Source organism: Varroa jacobsoni, unplaced genomic scaffold (assembly GCF_002532875.2).
Source record: "Varroa jacobsoni isolate VJ856 unplaced genomic scaffold, vjacob_1.0 scaffold_524, whole genome shotgun sequence".
Taxonomy (NCBI): Eukaryota; Metazoa; Arthropoda; class Arachnida; order Mesostigmata; family Varroidae; genus Varroa; species Varroa jacobsoni.
Window position 1 is genome coordinate 28,214 of NW_019213426.1, and position 12,658 is coordinate 40,871.

General features: G+C 42.8%; 1 protein-coding gene across 3 annotated transcripts in view; it reads right to left on the reverse strand.

Annotated features, from left to right (window-relative positions):
* Positions 1-900: 900 nt before the first annotated feature.
* The window catches only part of gukh (NHS actin remodeling regulator GUK-holder), a 162,656-nt gene continuing 150,898 nt past the window's right edge, over positions 901-12,658 (reverse strand). Inside the window, exons 4-11 of one of the 3 annotated variants that reach the window (XM_022834427.2) lie at positions 12,085-12,341; positions 10,872-11,281; positions 9,329-9,548; positions 7,445-7,640; positions 6,957-7,213; positions 5,245-6,564; positions 4,539-4,774; positions 901-4,346 (exon numbers count right to left, since the gene is read on the reverse strand). In XM_022834427.2, coding sequence (XP_022690162.1) covers positions 3,226-4,346; positions 4,539-4,774; positions 5,245-6,564; positions 6,957-7,213; positions 7,445-7,640; positions 9,329-9,548; positions 10,872-11,281; positions 12,085-12,341 — 4,017 coding nt within the window. In that variant the 3' untranslated portion in view covers positions 901-3,225. Of the gene's footprint in view, positions 4,347-4,538; positions 4,775-5,244; positions 6,565-6,956; positions 7,214-7,444; positions 7,641-9,328; positions 9,549-10,862; positions 11,282-12,084; positions 12,342-12,658 lie in introns of all 3 variants that reach the window. The other 2 variants (XM_022834426.2, XM_086968582.1) reach the window with 2 other exon arrangements.

Consider the following 12,658-nt stretch of genomic DNA (forward strand, 5'->3'; position numbering starts at 1 on the left):
ATATCATATCGAAAAAGGGTGGACTGTGTTTCTAGCGATGGCAGACGTTCTCATTCAACGAGAGTTCTTCATTATTCATTGGAAAATATGTGCAGGAGTGCAAAAATGTGTGACGGGCCTTCAATAGAAAACTGTTCTTGGCCCATCTTCTCCTACTGCTGCAGCTTTTAAATGCTGTAAAAGCTGATCCCTGCAAACAAATATGGCCCTCTAGTTTTGTCGGTACCGAGCATTAATTGTTGTTGTCTTAACCAGTGGGTCAAACTGTATAAATTTCTCGAATTTCAGCAAAATACCCCGTTTTATCGGAAACGAGACACTTTACAATATCTGCAAATTTTTCTCGACTCGACTCCTTTAGCGTTTGCCCGATTACGAAAGAAAATGCGAGGTCTGCATTTAGAGTCCATCGCTGGCTATAGATTAACCAATTTTGGGCTTCAGGTATTACAGTATTGGTGTACAAGGCATCCTCTGTCTTGCTCTTCTCACCGAAGCAATGGTTCTTACTTAACGACCCATTTCCCTAGCTTATGTCTGTGATGTCATCTTTACGAAAGCTTCGGCGTTTAACGCTAACGCGGTGCTCACGTATCAACGCTCCGCGGCCCGACTGAAAAAATCTTGTCTTTACAAAGCTCTGTCAGCCCCGAAAACGTGAAACTGTGCTGTTGTCCAAGATAACTAATATGTAACTATCCATTTGCTCATAGGGCCCTGTTCTATTGCTACTTTGTGTCCCACATTTTGATTCCTTAACATCGTAATTGATAAAATTCTCGCAATAATGACTTTTACAAGGTTCCACTCATTGCACTCTTTGAAATTGCACGCACCACGGGCATTCGTCAGCCTATCTAGATCAGCAGCCAGTAGCAACAAACAAGGACATCATATCAGTCTTTTTCTTGAGCTGAAACTAAAAATACTTTATTTTCTTCAGACTCCTTCATCTTTAATAATTTTTTTATATTTCTCTTACAGTTGTTACGATATACACATTCTATATCTACATGAGGAGTAATATATTATCCAAATTACAGTATGTACAACCTTTAGTTGCTGATCTGTTTGTATTACCATATAATTTGCAATACATTCACATACTTTACTCAATATTTGTATGTTTACCTTTATTCAGTCGCGCTCAAAATTCTACAGATGCCTCAGCCGTTGCATTGCATTTAGTCGTTACTCGACCCGACGAAACACGTAGCGTACCCAGACAATTGTTACGTACAGCCCATCTCGTCAAGCTGGACGTAAAAATCATTGAATTTTTCAAAAATGCTCTTCTGAACGGTAACAATGAATAAATTCGCTGGTAAATCAAGAGACTAGTACGAACCTGATATACTTGAGTTCGCATAGACAATATTAATTAAAAGGCGTACAATTGTTTCATTGATTAATTTGTTACTCATTCGTCCTTTTCTTTACCATGTGATTTTTTAATAAATACAAATCACATCTATGAACTAACATTTGACGCCATCGTACGATTACGGTAAACGCTTTCGATCTCTAACTAGCTCCACTGTAAACTGTGACATATTTCTCAATAAACACACCCCTTTGCTACAAACAGCGCATTAATCTGTGTCTGTTTACTACTCTGTCTCTGTATATAGAACAATTAGCTTCTGTTGGGGATTCAGGTCATTTTGGGTCGTATAGCCACACCTATGGCAGTATATCGTCCTTAACTAACATTTCTTAACAAAATATTGTACGTCTTTAAAGCAGGCGTGTCTCAATGGGGCGAATGGATTATTAATGCCAAAGGTGTCAATCGAGGGAGGACTTACTTCAGCATTCGTCGCCGACAGCACCATAACTCGGGTACATATGCCCGCCTGGTACATCGGCCTCTGGGACCTGCAGGCCTCTGCCTGCAAAACTGCGCGCTAATTTTTTCTTATACTCATCAACGGTTGCTGCACGTATTGCTATCAATTACCGCGTAGTAAAATATTGTATTTTGATGTACATTTTTGTCAGTACGACCTTTTCGGCGTTTACTTTACTTTGGCTAGCTTCCATCAACGGGAATGTGTATGGAAATGATGGTGATGAAACATGTCAATGGCTTCCCGAAAGGGAATTCAAATTTTGTACCTAAGAGAGTCTTTTGTCTCGATGGTAGCGAGGTAAGCTGAAGTTACACGTGAAACGAGAACCAAGAAACTGTCTTTATTCGTTGTGGTTTTAGTTGTAAGTGAAATGAGCGGACGGTGCTTTTCACCAAATGAATATAGCACCTATGAATTTTTATGAAGCTAAATATGAGAGCTGACTCTACCACAAATACCAGGTGGGTGTATTTCTGCTCTTGAACGTGCTCTGCACGTGTACGTACGCATGCAGGGATGCTGGCTTGTGGTCGTGTTTACGTACCCGTTACAACAGTACCGGAACAGAAAGAGAGTGCGAGATAATAGGGTGTTTGTCGCTACCAGACCATAGTTAATCAATCGATCTTGGCTTGAATATAATCGTTACTCTCGCTGTATGCGGACGATAGCGGGAACTCGAAGAGACTGATCGATAGCTACTAGAAAAGGATTGGTTCGTGTACTTTAAGGAGAAAACAACTCACGAGCTGAGTAGGTTCACAGTGAGGCTGCTTCATCATTTGCCTGGAATAGCTGATTTGTATATCATGATTGTATGACAATTCATTAGAATCAACTAAGTCGGTGGTTGTCGAAAGTGGCAATAACGGTACGCCGGTGTCGACACCCGGTGACAAACCTAATTTTTGAAAAAACGTAGGATGAAAGCCAAATTGCTTGAGTGTGAGATAATCGAGTCGCTGACTGGCATTGAATAGGAATTAAGTCCACGACGAAAGTGGCAAGACTGTTGTAGTTCGACATGCTCCCTGTCGTATGTGTCGCAGTTTTCGTATGTGGTAAGTTGATGAGAAAACTCGTCAGAGATGCAATAATACTTCTAATGGGCTTTTGGTTTTTACTCTGCAGACGACGACGGTTTCGTATTAATTGTTACTGCTTAATCTTCTTCTATTTTCATGACTTACGCAACTTAATGGACAAACAGGGTGGTTCTTACTCGTGCGTTCTTACGATGTCATATATTTACTTCATTCTTTTGCTGATGCTACCTACGACTAACGCTGACTTTGTGATGTAACTGTAAATAACGTGACATTTTCCATTTTTACCATTTGTCATTATGTTCATAATGTATGTATCAGCTATGCTAAACAACAGAAAGTTTAGCCGGTGAATTCTGTGTATTTTCGACTTCCTCTTGGATGGGCTCGATTCCTGTTGAGTTGAACTTGATTCCCGCGCCTCGCTTGACGCTACCGGAAATCGACGAGGCTCCTCCACCCATCGATGCGGACGCAGTGGAAGAGAACGTGGAATTTGGGTTCGGCTTGGCGATTTTGAGCAATTTTGTGGCAGACTTCCTCTCGCCAGCGGGATTCATCTGACTCCTTGTCTGAATCAGAAGACGCTTAAAGTCCGTTAGCGAGGTGGGCTTGCAGGGACCCAGACGATCGCTGGCTAGAGAGGCTCGTCTCGCGTCCCTTTGCTGCGGCGGAGGGTTCTCACTTTGCACCGACCATGACCTTCTATCGCGCGGTTGGCTGTGATGTTGCTGGCTCGTGTCACTCAGATCCGTCGTCGTGGTGGGCTGCGGCTGTAAGGCAACCTGAGTTTCGCCTAGGAAAGGTGAACCTTTATGGTAGTCTCGTGCATAGGTTTCGATCGAAGGGCCTGGGGGCGGAGCGGCATTTTGGTCGCGCGTTAGGGGCATGCAGTTCGCGAGCGGATTCGACCAGACGAGTTTGTCTCGTTTAGTGGCCGCTGTCGCGCCAATTGTTACCGCCGCCTCCGCAGGCGTTTGTCCAGTGACGCTGATAGAATGATTCGAGTCTGCTACAGCTGATTGATATCCGTATGGACTACTATACACCGGTCGCTCGAACAATAGCGATGCGGGCGCTTGGTATGTTGCATTGTTAAAATACTGAGACCTACCGCTTCCTACCACACTCGTTGGCATCTCCGAGCTGCACAATGGAAGGCAATTTTCGTTCGGGGAGAATCCCTTCATATGAAGTCTTGACAGTGGTTGGGTGTCAAATGGCACCGCATAATTGGAGGGTACGCTTGATGGGTTGTTTTGTGGTGTGTACTGCTTCGTTGGGACATAAGTGGCCACAGGTGTGTGGGGTCCGGGAAGAAACGTGGCATACACCTTATCATCGTAGAGGCTAGATGGCCGCGAAGGTCTGTTCGGGGGGGTCGGCATCTCGGGCTGAGGCGGTGGCACATAACAAGACTCCAGATTTAGGTCCAGATCGACTATACCTGCAAGGAAACCAAGCAGGATTACAATTGCACACTAGTATCGGACAATATACTCATGTACATAGCTGACTACTTATGGCAAACGCTGAGGGACAAAGCTCGCAGAAAAAATAAATAAACATTTTGCTTCTAAGGGTTGAAATATCATCTATTCGACTACAGGCGATAATTACGATGATATTGCCGTAGTACCTGATCGTGATCTGGGATTATTTACAGGGTTATGATTCTGGACTGGGGTGACGGCAATTGGATATACGAGGGGACTAGGAGCATTTAGTTGCGGTGATGCGATTGGTGAGAAATGGTTCAGCGGGGTGCCTCGACCCTCAACCCCCATCGAGCGTTCGGATGCCGCGGACGGAGGACGCACCATAACTGCCGAGCCACTAGTAGTGTCACACGCTTCTACGCTAGTCGTAGTAGTTCTGTAAGCAAAAACATTCAGTATATACCGAGCTATAAAGGCCTGCTCCAATTTCAATAGGATCAATAAAAAAAATCTTTGTATATACTGACAGGCTAATAGTATGAGAAGAAGAGATATGAATAATGGTCAAACATAAAAATTAGCTGGTGTGCTAGAAAGATGATCGCACAGAGACGCAAAAATTCCTCTCTCATATATTTCATTTCAACGATATAAATTGCTTCGAACCTGAGCGTCATCAGTATGAAATCAAAGAGCTAATAGATCCCATGCAGAGCCTGCTTAGCTACAAAGGACATATCATTATCCCGTAATGCATTGTGAGATAAACGTTCACGTTGGATAATTATACTTCGATTTTAGGCAATACACTTTGCTAGATCTAGGTTATGACCGTATGCCGTTTGCATAAAAAGCGTTTTTAAATTTTCTCAGGCATGTTCCATTAATAAGGAAATGGATATTTACCTCTGATATCTTTGGGCATCTTGGGTGGCAGATACGTAGATACTTGGCGATTCCGTCTCGGAACGCAATAGTACTCTAGCGATAGTTGAGCTATTGGCAGAGTTCGGTGTATTGGCCCCTTCTTCGTTGCCAGCCGGTTTGAACGATCGAGGTATCGTAGCTGATGTAGTCGATCTGATTAAATCAGAAACTCGCGCGGTGCGTCCAAGCGACAGGGTTGAGTACTTTACCTGTTGGGAACCTGAGGTGTCCTCCAGAGATTTAGCAGGACTTTGCGCCACCGACGGCTCCCGAACTGAACCCTCGTCGAGAATGGACGGATGGTACGAGAGAGGAGGGGGAAGTGGAATACCCAAGGGACTATTGTCGACAGGACTCTCTGACAAGCTCTTTGTCTCCGTGTCAGTTGGCGACGACTGTGAAAGAATTTCCGAGTTTCTAGATAGAATACCACGAGTAGGCGAGATCACAGCAGGGGACTGTCTCCTCCGCAGAGAAACTTCGTTTGAGACAAGTTCCAGTGGGAGTGACATGGGACCGTCGGTCAGCCATTCCTTATCCGCGTACTTCCTGGCCAGCAGGCTCGTCGGCCGGTACAGTCTTTGGTATGAGGAGGCCTGTGTTTTCATGGCGCTCTCGGCCTGTTGCTGGGAAGACTCGGTGTCGAGTCGCAGAATCTGAGCCTGACCCACATGCATCATCGGAGGTAGACTAGAGTACTCTGATTCCAGCTGATGCAACTGCTTGAGGCGGTCCATGCCGGCTTGCGCTATCTCATTATTAAGCGAATCCATTTGTGTTTGTTGTTTCTCGTTAGCATTCTCGTCGATCGAGAAGGACCTTAGCCGTGTCGGATGCATGACAACAGGTTGAAAGGCGTTCTTGATCTGGAACACATGGAGCTCACCTTGAAGTGTCTCATGTTGCTGAACTTGCTGCTGCTGCTGCTTTTGTTGTTGCAATGCCGTCGGCGTTGTCGGCGACTGCAATATCTGTATTCCTTTTCCACTGCTGTTAATAGGAGACAACGATGAAACTTGCGATACCTCAAGGGGGTTCCGTGTTTCGTCGCTGCTTTCGGACGTTTCAGAGGAACCACTGACAACACAGATTGAGGGGTATCTATAAACGTTAATTGCGGTTTTCATAATGAAACCCTCATTATCTGTTTCCGACAGTGCGGATCGGGTGCTGTTGGCCATTGCCTGATTTGTAGAGAGAGTGGCGTTTGGCGTCTGATTGATAAGAGACGTGCCTTGAAGTGGAGAGAGAACACTCGACGTTCGCGGCGGCGGCGGTGGCTTTGGTTTGTCCTTTGACCTGCATCGAAAGCAACATCACATCGATAATAACGGACGTTGTTAATGAACACTCTTTTTCTATGGACTTAATGTATCAGGACTACACAATGCGTAATACAGACATAGTAAAATCAGCATACCTTGTTCAGCGTCTTGGCTGGCTAAACATCAAACCATCACGAACAGCGACGCCATACGCATATTATATGGACATACATCTACTGTCAGTAATATTCGAATAAGGATTTAATACAAAACTTAATATCCGCTACGCGATGAGTCAATTGGTAATTTGTTTGTTGTTGTAAAAAAAAATGTTTCAAATGGTTCAAACGATTTTTTAGATGACCAGGGCAAGCAGTTACCCCAAGGGAAACCTAACAGAAACGAAGCTCTAGGACATAAACTTACTTCATCGGTGTACTTTGAGCTAAATGCGATACCGCTGCAGCCGTTGCGTCCTTACTTATTCGAGCCCTGGTGAGCGTGAGGGTTTTGAGGTCGTGGAGATCGTCGTCGTCTAAGATAGCTTGTGCGTCGCACGCTGACAGGATACTGTTCACACTAGCTGTGTCAATAGAACCCTGTGAGGCGCGGCGGGCGAGCATCACTCCCGAATCGACAACGCTGCCAGCAGGAACCATAATTCCTGGCGATGGTTCAGGTTCCTAGATCAGTAACCAATGTACACCACATAGCATTAATCGTTTAAGATCAAGCCCTGTTCCATAGCAGGAGAACACTCCCACGTAGCGTTGCTATTAAGCTGTTAAACCATAAGAAAATGCTTTCTGCTAGATCACATCATTGAGACAATGAACTTTCGAAGCACTACACTCTGAAACAAGAGGTAATATGCCGTGCAACGTAATTTTCTTGCTAGCAATCGTGATTCATACCTCAACAAGTTTTTCCGGTATTTGGTGTGGTACGCCAGAATCAGTGTGCATTGACGTGTAGTAACCGTCCGTGTCTACGGAGTACGTCGATGATTCGCCGTCGTCAGAGCACGTGGAAATCTTACGGAGTTGACCAAGGCGCTGAGGTGAGCGTATTGCTTTTAGTCGCACAGGGGAAAGGATTCGTGCGGGGGCGCTACAAACAGTGAACAAAAGAGAGGGCAAGGCCATTGATGATGTCAACAGTAATTAAATTTGCTTTAAGTGAACTATTTTAACCTGTTATGATTATTAGGTTTCTATATAAGTTTTAGCTGCTATTGTGATAATATTAGCAAATAACAGTATCATTCTGACGCATTATGTCGCCGGTACACTGGTCTTTACTCATGCATATATGTGTTTTTTGCTATTTTAAAGTAGGCTGTAAGGGTTGAAATTCAGGACTTCAACACAGTAAGTTAGACAGTTAAGCCTTATTGATCAACTAGCTAGTTTTGCAAGGCGAGATCATGACAGCTATATATAGACAACCTATATGACTGACATACGATTAAATTGCATAATTTTAGGCCATCTAGTAAGACGCATGATGAAATAATAATTGGATATGCATTTCTAGAATGAATAGAATAGGTCATATGGTCGGTATATGCATCAGATGTTAAAAGCTAATTGATTTATTACCGGATAAGGACATAAAATAGCCTAAGGCATAGCATTGTCAGCCTCGATAAAAACAAGAGCACAACTTTTTGTTTATTCCTGTCGAAGAATAGCTAAGAACGTCCGTTAACGACAAAAATGCCCTTATGTCAAATGCGCGTCATATATTTGAATAATCAAGTAAAAATTAATAGTTTTCAATAAAAAAATTATTGCTCTACGATGATTTAGTATAGCCAGCTAGAAGTTGAAAATGCCTGCTCCAATCGAGTGGCATATTTTTGTTCGGAAAAGTAGAAATTGTTTCCTACAACTTCAGATCACGGTTTGCAGATGACGTCAGCTCATAGTCGCCACAACAAATTCAACTTGATTTTCACTCGTTTGTGATCGTTGATTGTTAATAAATTTTGAAAAAGAAAAATGTATTGCTTGAGATGCTTACACAGAAAAATTATCACTGAAAGTGCTCGTAGGGTCGGAAGCCCGATTATATCGGACCTGAGTGCTCTCGATTTGGCCATCGCAAATATGCAGCTGTGTAAGGCTCATTGATCAGGACTCTGGTTTTTTTCAAATCTCTGTTCAGATCACGCAGCCGGGGAGCATAGTAATCGCCTGTATTCCTCTACGGCTGATCCTCTTGAGTAGTTTCGAATTCAATCGCGTTTATCCAAAAAACAGAGACCATAATCCCTCCAATAAACTGCTTCATTTTCATCTCACTCGACAGTTTTTAATGCTGATGGCGCAAAACGCAATTTTGTTCAGCCTGCTTAGGCAGTGATCTCTTTTGTTTATATCGATTATCCTAAAGGTGTTCAGAAATTTTATCAATCACAAATTTATTCCAGTTCAATATAAGAGTCAGCGTATGAATTAGAATCGCATATATCCTATATCAGTTTCAGTTTTTTCGTTGTTACATACGTAAAATTAGAGGTATTTGGCATGTGGTGCGCCTCCGGGTTTCGCTGATCTAAAATCCTTTCCTACTTTCGTACGGCAATCATTTTGTGAACGTTTCCAGAAAAAAACTCGCAGAAAAACGCGGAAAAACTTTCGGTAAACTGCACAGCGTGTTACGCTTTGAAAACTTCAATTTTCAATGAATAAAAATACAGATGAAATCTCCTTTGGATAGTATATCTTCTAGAGCCTTACGGATCAACCAGTTTAATGAGACTTTATTCTAAGCATAAACGCGCAAATACTCACCGATCAGTGGTCTGTGTTGTGTCGGATAGAGCTGAGTCCTTTTCGAGTGAGCTTTCAGAGGGGGACTTTTTAATGGGAGCGACGGAGGAACCACTTCGGTCGTGCCCTGAGCTTCCTGTTGAATCCTGTACCGTCGGCGGCGAGACGTCACGATCGTAGTCAGAAGCCCTTGTGGAGGCACCTGATGATGTCCCGGACCAGTGGCCGCTTGAGGATTGTCCTGCAGATTATTGTAGATGGGAAGGTTAGAGCAGGCTTTTCAGTCTAACCTAACCATGAACAAGGCTTGAAGTGAACTGTTTGGAAGATTCTCATGAGTAAGCTTTATGCTCTATATAAAGGCATCTTTCTACTACATACATATTAGTAAGTATTATATAAAAACATTTAAAATGTCTGTAAATAATAACAGTAATAAATATTACCAAATATTGTAGAGATTCAGGAAAAGCAGTGATAACACTTGAACAGTTCCTACATTTTAGCTAAAGTGTAAGAAGGCGCCAGTTCTTTAGACAAGTGTTCTTTTCAATCTGCCAGGGATATATTTTGGAGTCCGTCGAGACCTCAAAGAACAAGCTCGTTGCTTTCTCTTCCTTTAATGTGTTTCATTGGGCACGTAGAGACCACCATCCCAATTAAGAACGATACAGCACAACACAATGCATAGGAGAGGGCTATAACGATTAGCAATGTCCAATTCACGCTATGGTACCCCGTGTAGGCAGATGTGAAGAGAGTCAATTCGAATGGGACAGTTTAACGGTATAATAACACGTAGACAATCCATAACGGCTAAACGAGTTCCTATAAAAACCTCAAAAATTCAATAACGGGGCGTATTATCTATCTAAGTGGGTCACCTAGAAATAGCAAAGGGGCAGGTTGCAATTGGGTTAACACATATATGATTTCGATTGTTTACACTTCCATTGGCAGGGTAGATATGCTGAGTTTTTCGGATCATTTCTGAAGTTCCTTCTAACAAGGATAAGGCGAAAACTGGGTATTTAGTCAAGCTAAATCACTCAGAAAAGAGGAAAAGCGTGTAAAAGCTTACTAAGATAGATGAAGTAGTTTTGATTCGATGCGATTCTCTACTAAATAGTCTCCCCACAGGTAGAGTAATCTAAGAACAATCACCGACCTAAAATTCTAGATAGAGGAAGATGAACGTTTGATGGATGTTGCAGATAGCGAAAGCTAGTTAAAGCCCCACGCTACAAAGGGAAGACTTAGAAACGTAAATAAAATTTAAGTATTTTACAAAATAAAAAAGTTTTTTGCGAAGTTCTATTAAATAACATCTATATAAGGAAAACATGAAAGAAACAATTGTGTCTAACATCTTGAATTCTCGACGCATTCATTGCATCTTCGAAACACCAGGACGAAAATATATTTCTCTGTCGTGTACTGTTTCCCGGAAGAAGACTGTGTGGAGCCTTCAAGCTTTACCCGTTGTCGCTATCACTAGTCTCGATAACCTTAATGCTTACTGTTGACATTTTCCCAGCCCCTAGTATGCACTAACCCTGCTCACTCGGTCTGCTAGATGAAGACTCGCGAAGCTTCACGGCAACGTTGATAGCCTGCGAGTTCGATGATATTGGCAGTTTGGCTCCTGCCTTTTGTTGTTGCTGGCTTTCCTGCGTTTCAAGCTGTCGTTGTGTATCTTCTTGGCTGACGACGTTACTAACACCGTCGCCATTAGCGGAAACGACCTGTTGTTCCTTTGCTGAATCCTTGCTGAGATCTTTGTCCTTATTATTCTCGTCCTTACGCTCTTTTGATGTCTCTCGGCGTCGGCCCATCTGCTTCAACTTTTCATAGAACGAAATGCGTTTTTCATTCTTAAGGGTTGTCGGAATATCCTGAGATGATCCGGATGAATCGGCTCCAGCGACGCTGGTGCTAACAACGTTCACTGAACCCGCGGAGAGACGCTCGGATCTGAGAAAAGATGGCCATCAGAACACCGAACATTGTTGCATATATTTGGTTAGTCGTACCTGACGATAACTATTATTCTCATTTATAATTGTTTATGTACACATTGTGTCAGTCCGATATCGTCTAATACATCTATCCTGACAGACGATGAACCGCTGGCCATACGAGTGTGGAGTTTGCAACAGCCGCCAATGTTTCTTTCTATATTTCGGTAATAATAATAAGCATTGATGTTTTTAATGACCATGAATCGGACCTAACCAAATAAAAGCTAATGTATATATGTATAGCCTTAGTAAATCGATCCAAATTGTTTAATGATAATTATATAAGGGTTAATCGAAGCACCCACTCACGGAAAACCATACATACGAGATCGCTGTATGTCTACGTCAGTTTTCGACGTTCCGATTCGAAAGTAGCCAATGCGTATAGTTAGCGCCATCAGTGATCTTTCTTGCCAATGAGCTCTTTAGAAGCGGAAAGGCTGCAGGTCAATGATCTTTCCAGATTGATTGTATGGCCACAAAACGGTAACAACAATAGCTATACTTGTTTTCCCTTACTACCTATCTCACCATTCGGTATTCAGTCTATTTACTACGACCCTTCAAATAAATAGACCAAACCGCATGTGTTTCCGTCTAACTGAAGCGCCCTTATATGGTGACTGCATGTCTCCTGATGTAAAATATAATTATTCATTGCATTTGATATGGATCAATAGATATAATATTAAAGTTTGTAAGCCGCGATGACTCAACGTTTCGCGCACTCCAGCTAGCAAATTGTCATGAATTTACCTTCGTTTGGTGCGCTCTTTTAATTGTTGTTGTTGATTACTCCCACCACCGCCTATGTTGTTTGCACTGGTGGGCGGATTGTTAGCGTTTCCATCAGTCTGAACCGACGAGTGACTGAGCTTCAATTGCCCACCGATGGCATTTACCCCGCAGCTGTTTCTGCGGACGGTACCTCCCTGCGAGCAGGAATCGCAGACCGTATTTGACCGTTTGACTTTTTTGTTCTTGCGGTTTTTGGTCCGGATAAAGAAGTCAACCTGCAAATATGACAAATTCTGTTTTGTTAGTACGAAGATTTTTAGCGACGCTTTAGTCCAGCCGCCATATTTACATCGACGTACATTTCGCGGTAGTCGTCAGCAGCGATACGCACGGTACAACGAGTTGAGGCTTGTTCTTCTTATTTCTGTCCTTACTAATGCAGCAATGGCGAGATAATTACTATAACTGTCCTAAATAACCAAATAAATATAGCCAACGACATATGCCTAGCACAGCCATCAGTTTTTCTACTAGAATTCAACAATAGAAACGACAACTGAAGATATGCCTATTGCCTTTATAGAACGATTCG